The sequence below is a fragment of the Lissotriton vulgaris genome, chromosome 2_1 (genome assembly GCF_964263255.1).
Source record: "Lissotriton vulgaris chromosome 2_1, aLisVul1.2, whole genome shotgun sequence".
NCBI classification, from domain to species: Eukaryota; Metazoa; Chordata; class Amphibia; order Caudata; family Salamandridae; genus Lissotriton; species Lissotriton vulgaris.
The window spans coordinates 775020582-775040177 of record NC_141687.1 but is presented as its reverse complement, the minus strand read 5'-3'; the positions used below and the strand labels follow the sequence as shown (position 1 = coordinate 775040177).

At 42.6% G+C, this 19596-nt stretch overlaps 1 protein-coding gene across 1 annotated transcript in view; it reads left to right on the top strand.

Moving 5' to 3' along the window:
* The window catches only part of SLC25A12 (solute carrier family 25 member 12), a 486415-nt gene that overhangs the window by 258819 nt on the left and 208000 nt on the right, over nt 1-19596 (top strand). The window contains exons 7-9 of the mRNA XM_086956111.1: nt 5126-5264; nt 5598-5691; nt 16309-16393. Coding sequence (XP_086812237.1) covers nt 5126-5264; nt 5598-5691; nt 16309-16393 — 318 coding nt within the window. The remainder of the gene's footprint in view (nt 1-5125; nt 5265-5597; nt 5692-16308; nt 16394-19596) is intronic.

Here is a 19596-nt window from a genome sequence, read left to right as displayed (position 1 = left end):
TAGACAAAGTCAACACAGTTAATTGGGTGACTGGCGCTGAAGGCAGAATCACAATGGTGGAAGACTTTGTTCACACACTTCTGGCCAAAGTTACCGGGCTGCAGAGGATGGTAATACAGCTAGATGACTGGTCTGAGGACAAGAAGGGGGGATCAAGATGTAAGAACATCAGGACTGTCAGGGTCCTAGAGGGTACAAGTGCTCAGCACTGATTCAATTCTTTACTACTGGACTAAAATCATGGTGACAGCGAGGATCTTTGCCATTGTCTTATAGTTAAAGGGCACAGGACCTTGATAGCATATCCTACCACGGGGATCCACCCCGACCCATAATTTCCTCGGTATTCAACTTGGCTTATGCAGACACAATCCTGCAGTCGCCCTGAAAGATAATCGACCTGAACTGTGACCCAGGGAAAATCATGGTATTTCCTGACTACACATTGAAAGTGCAACAGCAACGCTTATTATTTCTTGATCTTAAGTAAAAACTGCAGGCAATGCAAGTCAAGTATATATTTTTCTTCCCAGTTTGGTGTTAAGTTTTATATACAAAGAGAAAACATTATTATATGATACACAAGAAAGAGCATGGGACTGGGTAGAGAAGAGGCCTGCTCTGAAACCAAGCCTGGCTTCTGGGACAAATGGAAACCCTCAAATGCTGGGTTAGGAGGAACAGAAAACAGCATTGTTTTGAGGACTCATCACTCAAGTCTTTAAAGTATTTCCGCTTGCCCTCAGTGGAGGGAAGAGTCAAGAGGAACTTTGCACATATCAGGAGCACTTGTGATGTCCATCTTACTCCCTCCCACTCAACCATTCCTTTTCTTGCCTTGGACCTAGGCAGTACCGGCAGTAACAAAGGTACAGAGTAGACTGGGGTGCTCAATGTGGCTGCTTCAACAATCAGGAGTTTTATCTATATTGTTCATCTACTGTTTCTCATTTTGTGTTACTCTGCCATTTAATATTTCTTAGTTGTAGACGTTCTAATGGGGCGACAGAGGCCTCCAGAGGATGTAGTATAGGGTGGGAGTAGGTTGGGGAATGGGATTTTGGTTGAAAGTTGGTTATTCATTATACTTCCGCAGACATCGTGCAATCCATAACTCGCTCCATTTGCTGGGGCATTTAAAGCAGTGGCGAGAAGGGGACGATTACCTACTTCAGACACAGTGACCCTATGACATGAATAAAAAAATTGGAATTGACGGTGGGCCGCACTGGACAAGCATTTCTTCTTAGGGGGCTGGAACTAGTAAGATCCCAACTACAGTGCCTGGCCATGGACACTGGCAGATATATGTGGATGGTGTCACAAGGCAGATGTTACGAGTCCTGAGACAAGGATGGCATGCTGGTCTACTGCCTGGCAACCAGAGAGCAGGTCTTGAGCATAATAATGGCCATACGAGCCCCAGGTGGATGGGTGGTTGCAGATGTGATAAACATAATAGATTCCTTTGCCATATATTTGTAAAACCTATATGCCCAATCCCAGAGCGTGATCCATCAACCCCTTTGATCATGGATTTACTGATCAGAAGGATTGACCATAAACCACCTATAACAATAGAATAAACCACTGAAGCCCTTGGATAATTACACTCTGGTACAACACTGGAACCTAGCAGTTTTCAGTGGAATTCAATGAGCGATTTCCATCTGTAATGTACCTGCTTGTTATCACTGTTTAACGAGGCCATTCAGGTAAGCAAACTGCCTGTGACTTCTGTGAAACTAATATAATTGTGATCCTAAAACCGGGTAGACCCCCATATTTGTTTCTCCTATTGGCCCATCTCCCTGCTCGATCACAATACAAAAATGTTGTCAAAAATTATTACTGTTAGGTGGATTAAAATCATTCATTTCTTGGAACACGAGGACCAAATTGGCTTTGTCAGAATTTGCATTAGATGACTCCTTCTGGAATTGGACAGATGCCAGGAACTTGTAGGAGTTCTGGCACTGGGCATTTTTTGAAAAGACAATCAACTGGGAGTTCCTCATTCAGGTGTTAACAACATGATCTTTGGCTCCTGGTTTCTTGCATATGTCCGAAATCTCTACTCGAACACATGAGTTCGAGTCAGAGCTAAAGGTGCATCGTGAGCCCCTTCACGATTGAAAGGAGCACCAGACATGATGCCCCCTTTCTCCATTGTTCTTTTCCCTGGCAATAGAGTTTCTGGTGGAATGGGTGAGGACTACCCTCGACCTCATCCACTACCCGCATTGTGCTTGAAATGGCGAACAGAGTTGGGGACTCTGGCTAATGACTAATTGAGGGAAGCTAAGATGGCCCCAGGGGCACTGGCTACCTCAGCCCAGAATAGATTGAATTTAATTAAATACCTACATAGTATCTACTGTATACCCCAGAAGCTCTGGCAGATGGTATTAGACCTAGCCCACACTGATACAATCAATACATTCCTTCAGATGGTATGGTCGTTTCCTACTATCCACAAATGTTGGTCCTGGGTGGAAAGACCACTAGTCAATGCCATGAGAAGACCTGTCCATCTTATCCCCAAGATGGCTCTACTGGGATTACTGGAGGATTGGTGGCCCAATAGGTAACCGCCTACTCCTCAGGATTAGGAGTATGCTCACCAAATAAGAGATTACGCGTGTCTAAGGTGCTAGTGTGGCTGCATCCTTCTGTCCATAGAAAAATTTAATAAATCAGTTTGCTATCATGGAGAGGGTGGTATATAGGGCTAGGAGGTGCCCCGGAAACATGCAGAATTATGGCAGTCTTGGGAGAATTACTCTGACACTAAACGCATAAGGTGCCATCTCAAATGCACACTAGCATTGAGCAGTAGAGATGATCTGAAATATTCTGCCTTCTCCAAAGATCATTTAGCATTTCACACACATTGGAGCCAATGATTGCTAAAGCACCTTAACACTCTACACAAGTATGGCAATGTAAATAGCCATGTGATGTCAGCACAGGATGCTCTCCGTCTTAGAATGGCTATGAAATTGATCAGTGAATATCCGATACTGCTCTGAATGTACTATTGTTACTGTTAGTAAACATTTGTTTTAAACTCACAAAGTAATGTATTGTGAATAAGGTGTCAGCTAAAAGTGTAGTATTGGGTTAGACAACGTGAGGGTAATGATGATGAAAGCTGTAAGACGGAGGTGGCCGCCTGACTTAGCACAAACTCTACCACCACCCAAGCCTGCCCACAAAGTCAGCCAGGGCTGTTACCTTTTCATTAGCCACGTACATGCAGTTGCAAAACGTTTTCCGTTTAGTGATTTTATTAAAGTTCCAGGATATATTGAGAAGAGGAACAATAACAATCCTGAGTCAAGAATCCACGTGAAATCCAAATACAGTAAATAAAGGCAAGCCATTAATTATACACTAATAATCTATAATTTCTAGAACTCAGGCTTCTTATTCTAGTAATACCGTTGTAAATATAGCATGTTAAAACTGAAGGATATGTACATTTTGCCAGCTAATACATATATATTATATCGCTATGAACAGAAAAAAGTAATAAAAGAAATGAGTTAACAAGAAAGGGAAAGTAAAGAGAGATACGTTAATGAACAAAGTTCTAAAAAATTAAACTCAATTTTTATAAAGATCAAAATGACAATATATTATGAATAATGGCAAATCCTACACTGCAGAGCAGCTACTGGTGTCAAGAAATGTGCCCTATCTGGAAAAATTCCAAGTGCCTGGAACACCTCCTTAGCCAGACCTTACACAAAACAAACAGTGATTGGGAAAAAACAAGGGAAAAACAAAAAAAGTAAAGAAAAAAAGACAAGAGTTGACAGCAGCACAATGACAGAATATTGTGTTTTCCGCAAGATTCATTGGCCGTGTATTATTGCAGAGAATCCAGTATCTCAAATGAAAAATAATGAAAACCTAAGGCTTGCCTGCTGACACATGCTAACATTTTAGAAGAGGAAAGTTGGAGATTTAAAAACATAATCGGCAGAATGTATTTGCCTTACTGACTTCTATTAAAGCAGAGGAGATTTCAGGCAGGAGGCAAATTAAGGGATTTTTTGCTTAAAAATTGGGAGTCTCCCTCCTGAATCGGGTCTATTGGCATGTTGTACATGTTTGGAAGATTTCACATTACATCTGGTATCTATTTCCCCTGATCCACAGGGGATGGTTTTAAAGTGGACTTTGAATTTTCACATTTATCATGAAGAGTGGTCCACTTTTTGGGCTTGGTTGTTTTAGTACTGTTAGAACATTTGATATATTTGACTGATTACTATTACAATTGGCAATCAGCTAATAGAAATTGTTATCACATTCTCAAAGCCAAGTAACACGTTACTTAGAATTTTGACCACTGCAAGGAAGGAAACCTCCATTATGCAGTAACAAACGAAAGGATTCTTTCCTCACCAGAAGCTTCCTCTGTGCTGGTTGTCTTGGCTTCCTGTCCAGGAAGGTTAAAAGGCCCTCTATTTACTACAAGTCCACAGTACTTATCCTCTCTGTTGCCTCCTCCTCTGGTGCTACTTACCGCCGCCGTCCCACCCTCACTCCCCCAAAGACATCTGGAGCCGGAAACTGGCCAGGCCATTGGTCACTGTAGTCACTTAGCTCTTGTGTCAGCAAGGTCAGGCCAGTCCATAAGGAGAAGCGAGGAAGGCATTCACCTAGCTTTGCGAAGCACCATGGCGCAGTGGAAAAATATTATTTAAGGTGCACATCTGCTAAAAGTAAACGGATACATTGTTAGTTATTTACCACAGTATTTCTTTTAGCTCCATGGTCTCTCAGTAAGTCAATCTTTCTGCTTCATATTTAATTAAGTTATTCTAAGATTAGCCTCTACAGTTCATTCCTCGCCTGAGATACAAACATTTTAGGTATATACTACCTATAAAAGTCCTAGTGGCTAATATCCTAGTGTTTTAAACTAAAGTATAATTTGTGAAATTTGTGGCTAGAGATAATTGAATTGCAAACAGCTGATTGCGTTTATTTTATGCATACCGCTGCTTTGTTTTCACCATGTCCAGGTGGCTCTTTGGTTTTACTTTCATGAAGGAACTGTGACTTTGAGGCGTAAGGTCGCACTAACGCTGTTTGTGCTTTTGTTTTCTAGGCTGCCGGTGGAAACATTTCCCATCAGGTTAGCTTCTCGTACTTTAATGCGTTTAACTCCTTGCTGAATAACATGGAGCTAGTTCGAAAAGTATACAGCAATCTAGCAGGCTCAAGAAAGGATGTAGAGGTTACTAAAGGTGATCTTTATTTTACTACTTTTCCCCTTCATCTGTGAGCGTATTTTTTTAAACAAGGGCTTTACTAACGCTGGCTTCTTTTTTCTCTAATTGCTATGGTATCATTCATTAACCTTGGCACGTTGACATCCAGAGCATCGGTGGAATTTGCAATGCTTTTCTCTAAAGGGCAGGCCTCTGGTGCGAGGAAGCATGCTGGGGGTGTGTGTTTGCTTATACAATGCTCTCCATGTTTGATTGCTTTTTGGAGTGAGTTCTATCACAATATTAAAGATGTACTTGGAGGTTACACTCAATTCACAGCTGCATTGCTCTCTTTTTACCTTCTAACAGAGGAGTTCGCCCACTCTGCAAACAAATTTGGACAAATTACGCCATTGGAAATCGACATTCTCTTCCAGCTTGCAGATTTGTTCAGCGCCACAGGGTAACTATCTTCAATTTCTAAACTTTTTAGATGGCCCTGAACCTGTAAGGTGAATCTTGACGGTTGGTCCACATGTTGATCCACATGTTGCACAACACCTGCATGGGATGCACGTGCGTGAATGATTCTGGCTTTGCAACTTTTAATGTCTGTGTTTAATTTGTGGAAAATGTAACGTATATGGATCAGCGCTGTAAGTGGAACTGGGTCTGCAAACGGACATTGAATCAGGGCCCTTTTTTCTGTCCTTGAAATGCTGTAGAAAAAAGCGGTATCTGTCTGTAACATACCAACGTTGCAATGCAACCCTGCGGAAGGTCCTCATTTGTTACAGAGGGATGGAGTGACATGACGCCGAGTGCGCAAACAATCTCTAAAATCTTATACCACAAAAGTCTTCTGAATAACACACCCATGTGTGGGTGCGTCGGGGACCCATTGTCAGGGTGAACCAAAAAACGTCATTAAACCTGTGCTTAACCCTCTGGTAGCTTGGGACAAAAGCAGTCAGGCTTAACTTATAGGCAATGTGTAAAGTGTTTATGCAGCACTCAGAGAGTAATAAAGTCGAAACACAACAGAAGAAAAATTCCACACCAACTTAGAACAATCATGTAAAACTTAATACATTATTTGACACCAAAACAACAAAAATCGAATCAGTAGAACTGGAGATACGCAATTCTGAAAGTTTCAGGTAAGTATTGCGCCTCAAAGCACTACTCGCGACTATCTGGTCGTTCGAGACCGGGTGAAAGCCACAAGTTCAGGCTGACTGCGATGGAGCATGGGCCAAATACAGGGACCAGGTTAGGCCCTCTAAAAAAGTCACCATCTCAAGTCAAGCTCGAAGAGTTCCATTCGCCTTGAGTTTTTTGCCGATATCGAACACACTTGGTCTCTGAATTGTCCTTTCAAGGACTTGCACGAAATGCCCTGCGTTCACTCCCTACTGCAATCAAAATAAAATTCTCCACAGATGGTAGCCTTGCTTGGAGCGGTTATTATTCTCCATTACCACATATTTAGCTGTGGTGATTTCCTATAAGGTCTTGCGTGAAATGCCTAGCGTGAACTGCCTACTATATACAGATTTAAATCCAACCCTTGGAATTGCCTTCAAAGTGTCATGGCCCAACCTCATGTCTTTTTAGCCCAAGATAGTCAGTCTCACATTGGTCTTTGTCTACTCAAAAGGATCCTGAAGGTTCGTTGTTAGCTAATGGGATTCAACTGATCACTCCTCCATCACCCCCGGAAACTCTCCGTTAGCTGTCGCACTGAATTCTTTTGACACATGTCTGACCTTTGTCTAGATTCTGGGTTTATTTACACCTCCTATGTCAGGAGCTGAGACGTGCGCTATTATTGATCCTAATTCCTCGAACTTCATCTCTCCCAACCTTGAGCCGGCTGGCCATAATGCTTTCCAAGTCATATATCCCCTTAACCTATCAAATAATGCTGCAAAAAACTTCAAACACAGACTACTTAAAACACATCCGGAAACCCTTATCTTAGATCCGTTCTTATCCATCAAACAAGGTGTTACCATAAATGATCTCATCTTCTACACTAAACGTTATACTCAATGGCGGAAGTCCATATTCTCTCTGCTCCGGATCGCCACTTCCCTGAAGACTCCCCATGGTCTTAGATTGATGGTTGTACCCTCCTCGGTTTACAGAGCTGAAGCCACCATCTCCCTTTACAAAAACGGAACCATTCTTATACAAGCTTTTAGTGGTATTTGACAATTTTTCCCCACCATCATAAATACAGTGGCTAACATCAAATACGACCCCTCCGGAGGGGCAGGTCCCACTGTGGTCCCCCAGTCTCCGCAAAGTGTATCCCATACCTCTCTAGCACCATCATTTGACCCTACATTAGCTCCTAAGGGCCCCCTTCTAGCTACCTTAACTCATAAGAACAATTTCTCTTCAATGCCCGATGGGAACGAGCAGCGACAGCACAGTCATCATACTAGCCTGCTTGCTCTCCCCCCTCACTGATAGCTAGCTCTAACTCCCCTAGCTACACAGTTCACAGCACTGCCCCGATTCTCCCCATGATCCCTTCACCCAGCTCAACCCGCAATCCCGACCTGCTCCCACAGGCTTCTAGGGGTTATTATCAGTCTTACCCCATCTCCCCTATCATACACAACCCTCCGAGCACCTAGCACCAAATCCTAGAATCCCTCCCCTCTGGGCACATTCATTCGCCGTCTGCCCTACTGTGCCCCGCTTCCACTAGCTCTCTACCACTGCAGGGTCCCCTGAACCTAGCCTCCCAATCCCACTCCCACACTTCATTGGAAGGCAGACTTAATGAGATATCATGATACTAAGAACTAGGGTTTTAGTGTAAAGGAACTGATGGCGCTCTGCAAAGTTTACGGAGGTCAATTGGACACAAATCTATTTACTATGGTGCTAACAGGAAAGGGGCGACCCTACTAACCCCTTACTTTGTGGTGGACAGCCAACCACATATAACAATTACAACAGTCCTGTGCACACATAAAGTCAAAATTGAACAGTGTATGTTTGTATTCAACACATAAAGGCAATATTCACTATGGTTTTTCTTGCTTCTTTTTAATGTGTGTTGGCACAGAGAACAGCCAGCCGACACGTGTTTCATCAGAGAAACAGTGATCTCCGACACTTCAGAGCCAAGTCGTGGTACACGGTATGTATAATCCCTGCACCGGTGATAATTCCAACCCGGTCGGGTTAAAAATAAAATGAGGAAATGATCAAGAATAAAACTCAGGCAATGTATCCCAAACTGTGAGTGGATGCGCTATGTGGACTCAGGATAGCGGCGAAAGATGCAAACGGCATCCACGTCGACAAAATTCACTTTCAAATTATATTGTGAAGCCCATGCGCCAATACGGGCTCATAAGGAATGGATAATTTCATACAAAGGGCAACGTATGAGACCAAAGAAATCCAACATCGGACCTCTCTGAAACGAGTAAGTGTCAATCAAGTTAGTATTCAGGCGTGCACCCTCGTCTTGGCAGTTGCAGGCTCATTCCAGAAGTCAAAAAGTGTCACGTGTCGGCTGGCTGTTCTCTGTGCCAACACGCATTAAAAAGTAGAAAGAAAAACCACAGCGAATATTGTCTTTATGTGTTGAATACAACCATACACTGTTCAATTTTGACTTTATGTGTGCACGGGACTGTTGTAATTAATGAGATATCACTTTGCCTCCAACAACTTAAGGCCGAGGTACGTAGCCTATTACATATCACTGCAGAACTGTCAGCTACCTCCAGACAAACAGCTCCACCAATCACTATCCTCGCTCGCTCCCATCTAAAGGGTGTACCTGGCTCCCATCCCCCCCTCAATTCATTGGTCACCGTCCTACATCACCCACACACCCCATAGTTGGGCTCCTGCTCCTGCTCCTCATCCTAACGACCCTTCTCAGCCCTCCAGATGTAGGGTCTCCCTGTCTGATAGGGTTATTCATTTTCTCTTACTTTTATATGATCCTGCACATTCCTCCACCATAACAAACTTGCAACAAATTAAATCCATCCCCACTGATCCCTACAGAGAACCTAGGCTAAACACCAGAACATTAAATGAGAACAACCTCACAAGAGTCACCACCACACTACCTGCACCAACTGACAACAACACAAGAATCAAATGCATGCTCCTAAACTATAGATCGGCAGTTAAACATGCTGCGGACATTGCCGAACTCATCCTTGCACAGGACCTTGACCTTGTAATGCTAACTGAAAGCTGGCTAAGTGACTCAGTTGCTCCCATCTTGGACATTTTAGTGCCTCCCAATTACAATATCATTAGGTTGGACAGAGCATGCGGACAAGGTGGAGGCATCGCCTGTTTACATCATAGCAATATAACAGTGACAGTACTACAATCTGACCTCCTGCTGTCTTGTGAATACATATGCACTAAAATTGCCGGTAGCAACAATCACCTATGCAAACTGCACACGTTCTACCACCCGCCTAGCGACAACCTTCCCTTCACAGAACCTATCATGGACATTATCACGGCTAATGCAGATTTCTATGGCACTCAGATGTTCCTGGGAGATTTCAACCTTCACTGGAACGATGTGAACGATGTGGTGGTCAATAGCCCTAAATCCTTCCTACTAGACCTCAACCTAATCCAACTCTGTGACATCCCTACTCATATCAAAGGAGCTACCTTAGATCTTGTCATTGGTAAGCCCAACGCCATCCTTCTGGATTCGATCCTCCTGTGTAACTTGACAGACCATTATTGCATCACCTTCCTCATCCTGGTGTCGGTAAGAGCTAGTAGTGCCCAGCCTAAGAACCCAAAACAATTGAAAAGCTGTCTACGGAACATCAACTCGCATGATCTGACTGATGTCTGCGATAACATCTTGCCCCTCCCATGATTAACGTATTAGACTCAGTTGCACCACTACAGCTTAAAAGACTGTCCTCTAAACTCTCCAAACCTTGGTTCAATGTTAGTCTTAATACCAAAAAAGGAATTTAAGACTTGCTGAAAAACGGTGGCAATCCTATCCCTCCCTTGAACATCTCTACCATCTGAGATCCCCAAGAAGCATCTACAACAAACGCATCAGATGCTCCAAGGCCACCTTCTTCAGAAATCAACTAGCGCAAGCAAAAAACTGTCCAAAAAAGCTGTTCAAACTCATCAAGTCCCAAGCTAACAGTCATCCTAATCTCTCGGCACTGGGTCGAGGGATTCTGCCGAACTGCGAAGAATTTGCTGATTTATTCATGGATAAGACTACTAAGATCAAAGCTGATCTACGCTCTGCCCTTTATCACCTGTCTATCAGTGGACTGAACACCCCTCTCCCCCCATGGTTGGATGTCACTGTCCCTGCGCAGCCCTACCTCCCCACTACCTCCCCAAAAACAACGCATCATGGAGTCTTTTCCAAACCTTGGATGAAAGCACTATACGCAAAAGGCTGATGACTCTGAAGCCTTCTAATCACTGCAACGACCCCCTTCCATCGAACCTCTTCTTGGAAGTTAGAACCTCCTTACTCACACTTTGGACTAAGATCGTCAATGCATTACTTCAGCAAGGTGATATTCCGAATTGCCTAAAATCGGGTCAAGTTACCCCCATTCTAAAGAAACCATCTGCTGATCCCACGGGCCTTAATAACTTTTGCCCAATCTCTAACATCCCCACCTTGGCAAAGCTCCTGGAGAAATGTGTGCTCAGCCAACTCTGTAACCACATCGATCTTTTCCAACTCCTGGACCAATGCCAATCTGGTTTCCGTCCAGGCCATAGTGCAGAATCTGCGTTTAACTCACATTGTCTGATGCGCTAAGAATGTTGGATCAAAATGAATCTTGCCTACTGATCCTTCTTGACCTTTTGTCAGCATTTGATACTGTCAAACACAATAACCTAATTGACCTCAAGGAACACAGGATGGGCTGTCTGGGCCTGTACTCAACTGGTTCTCCTCATTCCTCCATAACAGATCCCAAAGCTTCAAGGTGAACCAATCCCTGTCTCATCTTGCACCGGTCACTCTAGGGGTTCCTCAGGGTTCAACTCTCTCACCCACACTCTTCAACCTGTACATGGAGCCTCTGACAGAAATTCTGAAATCATCCAGCATTCACTATCACATGTACACGGATGATACCCAACTATACTTGAAGATCGCCTCCCCTGAGGAAATCTAGTCCCTCAACTCAGTCGTACTGGAAACACAAAGCTGGCTGACACAAACCATTTGAAGCTATATGCTCTCAAAATAGAATTCCTCTTAATTGCACCACACAAGCAATCTCCGGTCATGGAACAATGTTTGAATCAGCTTACTGCTCTTAACTGTAGACCTCACCTTGTTGATTCGGCAACCTCTCTGGGTATTATGTTAGACAGCAATATAAGGAAACTCAAACCGTATCTCCCTGCGCATGACCTAAAGGTTGCAGTGCAAGCCTTAGTGATCTCAACACTGGACTATGGCCGCGCAACCCTTTGTGGCCTGCCTAGAGTGAAGACTGCTCTTTTAGGGTTGCCATCAACTCTGCTGCTAGGCTCATAACTGGTGCTAAAAAATACAACCATATTTCTCCAGACTTGCTTTCCCTGAACTGGATTCCATATGAAACTCAGATACAGTTAATAATGGCATGCATAGCACACAAAGCCATCCGCTTCAATACCCTGCTGTACCTCGCACAGAAACTGGAGCTCTCATGTGGTTCGAGAGCCTCCAAAAGCACCACCACCCTTTTGCTCAAACCACAAAAATTCAAGAAAAGGAAAACCTACAATTGAGCCTTCTCAGGTATGGCACTGTAGATTTGGAACTCCCTTCCCCCCAGAATTCAGGGTGAACACATCCACTGTTTTCTTCAAAAAAGAAGTCAAAGGGCTCCTGATGAAGACATTTCTGCCTCAGACTGGTTATTCCATTCGATATTGAGGTCATAGTCGCTGATTTGTGGCCCAGTTCCCAGGGTCATGAGCAAGCCGGGGTTTACATGACTGTGAATTTTTTGCTTTGTTGGTTCTGTTTTGAATGCTTGTACCCTTCTTGATGTATAAACTGTAAAGCGCTCTAATACCCTCGCTGGTCAGGTTCGCGCTATAGAAAACTTTCTAAATAAAAAGTAAATAAATACATTTGCAGTGGAGGAGGTCGTGAGGAGCAGGGAGAGCGTTGCTGATGGTCTTCAAAGTAGCAGGAAGAGCAGGCTGCACATCACAGACTGTTGTCGCTGTGGCATGAAAATCTGATCGGGCATTGCCGATGGTCATTGTTGGAGATTTGCATTGGTTGTGACCCAGGGCTGTGGATGCTGTAGCGTGAAGTACAGATCTTGCTTTGTTAGTGGTAGCTGTAGTGCAAAGGGTTTGGTTCACCAGAACCTTCTGGAATTTCCTGCCTCTTTGCCCTGGTTTAGTCTTTCTGGGGGCACAATAAACTAGTGTAAAGATTTTGTGCGTGAGCTTGTCCAGTGCCTTTGAAGTGTGGTAGTTGACAGCTCCACCCCCCTGCACTCAGCAAGGATGGCCCATCCTACTGACACCCAGACCCTCAATTGTATTGCTGTCTGGGAGGAATGCACAATGGCCAACTGCCAACTACACCTAGTCATGTGATGCAGAAACAGGCTGCAGGCATCAAAGGGTTAGGACAAAAACATGCACAGGCTCCAACTCTCACCCAGACATATGGTGATCACATCTATTGGGAAATACATTTCCACTTCGGATACTCACCTGCCCGCCATTGATTGTGTTCTTTTGACCATTGGATTAAGGTAGGGAGCTTCTGTTGGACACAGGGAGTTGATCCCCCTTTCTTCTCTTTTACTCATTTATGCCCTGAACAAACGTTCTTAAGCCAGCCTTTCTTATTGTTTCAGAACCAATCCGGTCCTGAGGAGAACCCCCACAAAATTGAAAGGGGTTTGAAACGCGTCAACCAGTTTTCTGTCCCGCATCTGGTCACCATTTTTACTTTGGAACAGTTGTTGCATTTATTTGGGTTCATAAGACATCTTGTGACAATTACAACTATAATAGATCGCATAAATATGAAAAGAAACATTTTCCACTGATTGAACGACCGATGCTCGGACGCATTGTTTTCTTGTTTTCTTATTTACAGCTGTTGTGAATGCTCTGTGTGTGAATGTATGGCCAAGTGTGTTTGAAATTGTGTATTCATCTGTTTGTATATTCTGTATATAAAACCTATTGTATTTTGTATTTTGTATTTTCCATGCACGACGAATAGTGTGCCTAAAAAGAAAAAAGTACGTTTAATAAAACAGAATAAACCTGTATGTGGTAAAAGTAAAATAGGTTGTTTTTGCTTTAATCAAAGCAGCTTTCTTTGAAATTGATCAGTTTATGAATTGATACTCCAGTATTGGCTCTTGTTTTGTTTAATAGCAGGCCCACTAGTAGCATTTAATTTACCCGCCCTGGGTACCTGTAGTACAACTTTACTAGGGTCTTACAAGTAAATGAAATGTGCCGATTGGGTGTAAGCCAATTTCACCAGATTTCAAGGAGAGAGCATAAGCACTTTAGGACTGCTTAGCAGTGCTGAAGTGCACAGAGTCCTACAGGCCAACAAAAGCGGGTTCAGAAAACAGAAGGGTTAAGGCAAAAGGTTTAGTAGTGACCCTTCGGAGAGGGCCAGGTCGGACACAAACATATAAAGTTGTTGCCATGAAGGAACTCAGCAATTGCCAATACAGATTTATGGGCAAAATCAAGACTATTCTAAGTCAAAATGAGCATAAAATCATCAGGAAATCGGACAGCATCCCTAGTAGCTTCGGAATGGTCTCATGGCTCACTCCCAAATTCGAAGGTTTATATAGGAAATCTTGTTATAAAGCAGAATGAAAACTGCAGATTCATCATGGTGAATGCCAAGAATACAATTTCAGCAAATTAGAACATTGAAAATTAGAGCACCATACTGCCTTACTACCTAAACACTATCCCACTACATGAATATTGATTCAGCCCCCCTGTAAGCTATTGTCCTCCGGAAATGGCAGAACAAACTAGTTGCAAGACAACACTTAGCTGTTGCGACTGAATGCAATACATCAAGCAGGCACAAGAAACCTTGAAGGTTGAAGGCCTACTGAGCCCATGCTAAAGAGAGTTCTTTGAGAACAGCGTCTTTCAGAAATAAACAAGCATGACTTGTCCGAATATGTGCAGCAAAAATAATAAACAGTGAATGCGCAGGTTGAGACATCAATTTTGAGCAAGATTGCGTTGATTTCTAGCTGAGGCCTAGTTTGCATAAGCCAAGAAAAAGCACTTTAATTGGTCATTGCAAAATCATTTCAAAGGCAAATACATCATATAAGAGCACCCATATAACTTCGAATATAGAACCATATTACGCTCATTGTTAATGATGCACAAATAATATAAATGCACAAAACCTCTACAGTGGATACTATCATTTATGGTTGGTGTCCCAGAGCCTGTCCCAATACACGCTAAGGCTTGGGTTTCAGGCATCGTCTCCGAGCTTTGTCTCAGGGCCTGTGTTGGCACTCGGAGCATCACCCCCAGTTTGTGCCTTGATTGCTCTGGCATCGGCCAACCCAGCAGATGTATTCTCCTGTGGTATAGCCTCTTAGGCAGTCAGGAGATGCATGGTGATTCATAAGACGCATACTCCTCATGTGTCATCTGCAGGCGTGGTGCCATCCTGCCATTTCACAATAGGTCTGTGCTTTTCATAATGATAAAAGTTTGTGTTAAGATTAGATCTAAGAGTATATATCAGGAGAGTGACCGAGAAATTGCTTTTGGTGTAATAATTCTAATAAATTCCTAGACACTTCAATTGGTTTTTTTAAATGACTAGAGGAACCAAGAGGTTTACTCCTCATTGTTAAAGGGAACAAGACTGCTCACTATTTTCATTACAGTGGCTACTGGGAAGCCCCGGGGACACTGTCATTTTGTTCTTAAGGGAATTGAAGCTTATGTTTTTATAGGAGAGAGGGCAGGCTCTTTGATTGGCCCCCTTACCCCAGAGTGGAGAGGTAGGGTGACAATGGGTAGCATCAGATAATGGTAGCCACAGTTTCATAGAGTGAGACATGCAGCTATGTGGTTGGACCACCTAGGATGCTCTGCTATTGGTTGGTGGTAGTGAGGTATCCTACAAAAGCAGCTTTTCTTTAAAGGGAATGCAGTTTTCTTCTTGGGCAATGCAAAGCATTGGGTAGTCATGCTCACTCAGTAATTTATTTTCATACAATTTACTGTCTGTAGCCAAAGGATTCTCCAGACCAGCAGGGGAAGGTGTGCAATGTAAGCTGGGAATAACAAGGACTTTTTCATGGTGACCCAATGGTAGCAGGCTGGTATGTTGTTTAATAAATTGTACATTTTCTCCTCCACCTAGAGCATCTGCATCCGTTTTGTTCATGTTAGTAAGACTGAGTTCAGGCTCTCTCTAGCTGGCCTTAAAAGAAAACTCGACTATTCCTCCATGATCTGAATTTTCTTTACTTTTAATTGGAAACACCTCTGCTTCTAAGCGTTGACTTGATATTACTTTTCAGAAGTTTTTGCTTCGTTGATAGTTTCAAAGTATTAAACTGTTCTGCTGCATTTTACTTGATTTAAAGGTGTCTTTATTTGTAGCCTGTTTTGGGGAGTTTATGTGTATTTGTTGGTAGATCGCTGATCTCATTCCCTTTCCCACATGGACCTTTTTCTGGGTTCATTTTGTCTATTCAGTGTGTTGCTCATTGACTGTCCAGGATCGCTTGTGAGCTCATATTATTGATCGTTTCTGGTCACTTAAATGTTATCCTTCTATTATGTTTTACTTCTCTCCTTTTGCTATCCAACATATTTGAGGGCTCAAACATTTTTAAATCCATAATGGTTCTGATGCGTATTGCACGATTTAAAAAAAGATTGGTCTGTTTTTTAACTTATAAAATAATTGTCTTTTTTTGACTTCTGAAATCAATGTCCCTTTTTTAACACATTATTTTCTTTTCAACAAGGACAACCTTTATCAAATTGTTAACAAATTCTTTTGCTGTTTTCTTTTTTCATAAAGGCGTTTGACACTTACTGATATTGAGAGAATAGCCCCGCTTGAGGAAGGGGCCCTGCCCTACAACCTGGCAGAACTGCAGAGGCAGGTAGGAGAAGCACTGACAGTACAACCCTTTTCTAGAAGTGTATACGTAATGCTTGATTGTGAATGAAGCAGCCAAACACCCTCTGAAATGTAATGAAACAACAAAAGACCTTCATTGTAGATAGCATACCCCTTTCACTCTATCCTTTTCAGAGGTCAACACCATCTTGAATATGTAATAAAAGATGGAAGTTTGTCTTGCTGGAAAATCAAAAACTAAGGAGAATACTTCTAACCTTACCAAAACTAAACATCTGTGTAGCCATGTATGAACTGACTGAATGAGGGGGTGGGAGAATTTACACTGCACTACTATGTTAACACTTTGGCCTAATGCAGAAGAATCAACTTTGAGACTTAAAAAAACCTTAAAGTACCATAAAGAAAGTTTCACAAAGATAAGGCGACTCTCATGTACCTAAATGGACTATCAGCTTGACAAGACTTGAACCAAACAGGAGTGGCAGAAACTGCAACTATTAGCACACTGCTTTAGTGGCATCACTTTTCTAGGCTCACAAGCCGCTGCCTCTCACTCTTTAGCTTCGGGTTGTGGGAAATGCCTGGATACTTTGTAGGTCTAAAGAGCTGCACTTAGATGGTAGATCTTCGGGAAAGAAATTGAATAGACCACCATGCTACTTGCACAGTTGCATACTATTATATTTACATCATTACCTTTCCTCACGGTATTTGGAATCTCACCTAAGAAACTGCACTTTTGTTAACCATGTATTAATGAACGCTGTGCACTCCAACATCTGACAAATGACTTTGACGTCATATGTTTGCCAAAAGTAATTTCCCCTAAGGAGAATTTTCCTGAATGTATCTGTCCCTACCTATGAATTGGCCTCAAAGTTTGATAATCTCATTTGTGGTAGGCGATCTTTGAAAGGGGTGGGGCATAATTCTGGTCCTGATTTGCAATAATCATGGAAGCCCACATTTGTTGTGGGTGGACTGGGCTAGGAGGTTATCTTGCAAGAAAAGTACTGAATAATTTGGCCCCAACAGTACAATTTACAGTCAAATTTCTACATAAATTTGAAAGCACACTCATAAGTGTATGCCAGTACTTTCACGGCATGGTAAGGATGCATGACCCTCCCCTAGAGGGTTTCAGGTTTGCCCGCTCAAAGATCATTTTGAAAAAATGGTGGCAAAAGTGTACATTTTTCATTAACATTTTTATGCAAAAAATATTTAAAGATCCACAGGCAATACAGGCAGTTCTAAAACTACAATTTCACATAACCTATCATCGTAGCATTTATCTGCACTTTTACATATCACTGTCCCTTCCAACCAGATTCTTGCGGCCACATGCATCAAAGTTAGCATTTGCGATTTCTTAATTGCGAAAATTAAGGAATCGCAATTAAGAAATCGCAAATTGCTATGCATCAAAAAATCGCATTTTTATTTGCAATTTCTAAAAACTCCTTAATTGCGATTCACAATTTGCGAATCGCAATTAAGGAATCCCTTCCCATTGATTCCTATGGCCCAAGAGGCCCATAGGAATGAATGGGAAGGCATTCACAAATTTGCGATTAGAATTTTGCAAATCGCAATTTGTGAATGCCTTTTCAAGGGTGCAGAGGGGGGTCCAAAGAACCCCCCCACACCCGTGAAATGTAACTTTAAGTGCAAGTTTCACACACACATGTCCCAAGGACGTGTGTGTGTAACATGAAACTTTCAAAAATGCATTTTTGTGCATTTTTGAAAGTTTTCGCAAATTAGCATGAAGGTCAACTTCATGCTAATTTACCCCTTCCTATTTGCGAATTCGCAAATTAAAAATGTTCATGCATTGCATTTAAGAAATCTCAAATTGCGATTTCTTAAATGCAATCGCAATTTTAGAAATTGCAACATGGTTGCGATTCCTAAAATTGCGAAAAGCATGATGCATCCCAAATTTGAGAATTGCATTCTCAAACGGCCGAAAATTGCGATTCGCACCGTTTGCGAATGCAATTCTCAATGATGCATGTGGGCATTAGTCATTTGTTATAACTTGTAATCTTCATTAAAAGGGTAGGGTGAAAGAAATTAAAGAAAACAAATATCTTGCAAGCTAATACAATACACACAGCCCAATTAAAATGACCCAATGGAAGAAAGGGTGGTATAGCACTATGAGAAACATGTATGAGAATGATTAATGTAAATCCTTTGCTAGGGCACACAATGTATATCTGTAGGTCCACAACAATGTTTACATTAATGTAGACTAATGAACGTGGCTAGAGCATGCAAGGCATGTTTACAAATTAATTGGAGCCATTGTAAATGCTGGAAGGCAATTTTTTTTAATAAACAAATGTATTGGTTTTCATGACAAATAAACAGCAGCACGAACAGTTCTCACATTTAGAACATGAAGTATTAGCATAGATCATGGTGACTTTGCCTCAGTGTAAATGTGCTACTTATCATGATTAAATCCAGCCCATCTTTTAACATCATCTCTTGCATACTATAGTAACAAACCGTACCATTTGCCTCATGCTTGGCGGGACAGCCTCTTGCCTCATAGATAGGTTTTTCTTGTGCAGCGCACCAGTCGACCCCTCTGCGCCATTTAACTATGCTGGGGGGGCGGAGGTGGTAAGGTCTATCACGCTTGGCTCCCATAATAGCTGTCCCTAGCAAGGTCTTGTCCATCCGGGACCTATCTAGGCCGTCCATGACTCCCAGGAGTAGGGTTAGTGGTCTAAGCGGGATCTCGCAGCCCAAAAGGGTGCTCAGCTCGGACTCTAATTTCGACTAGTATGGGGTGAGGTGGGTGCAGGCCCAGACCATGTGGTAAAAGTCTGTAGGTTCCGTTTTGCTTCGCGGACAAACAAGGGTGGCCAAGAACCCTGCTTGGTGTAGGCGGGCAGGGGTGAGGTATGCGCAATGAAGGTAATACAATTGGATCAGTCAGAGTCTGGCAGAAATGGTGTTCACACGGGGAGTCATCTGGGCGTTTCTCCATTCTTCGTCCTCCAAAGGGCCCAACCATGTTTCTCATCGACATCTAAGGGGTCCAGGGAGGGCGGGGAGTTGTAAACCAGTGAACGGTAAATCTTAGCTACTCCTCCCTTCCCAAGATTGCCCATCAGGATTTGGGCTTCAAGGAAAATTCTGGGAATGCGGGCCCGATTTCACAGAATTAACTTAAGACAAAATCCTAAACTTACTACTTTTGGT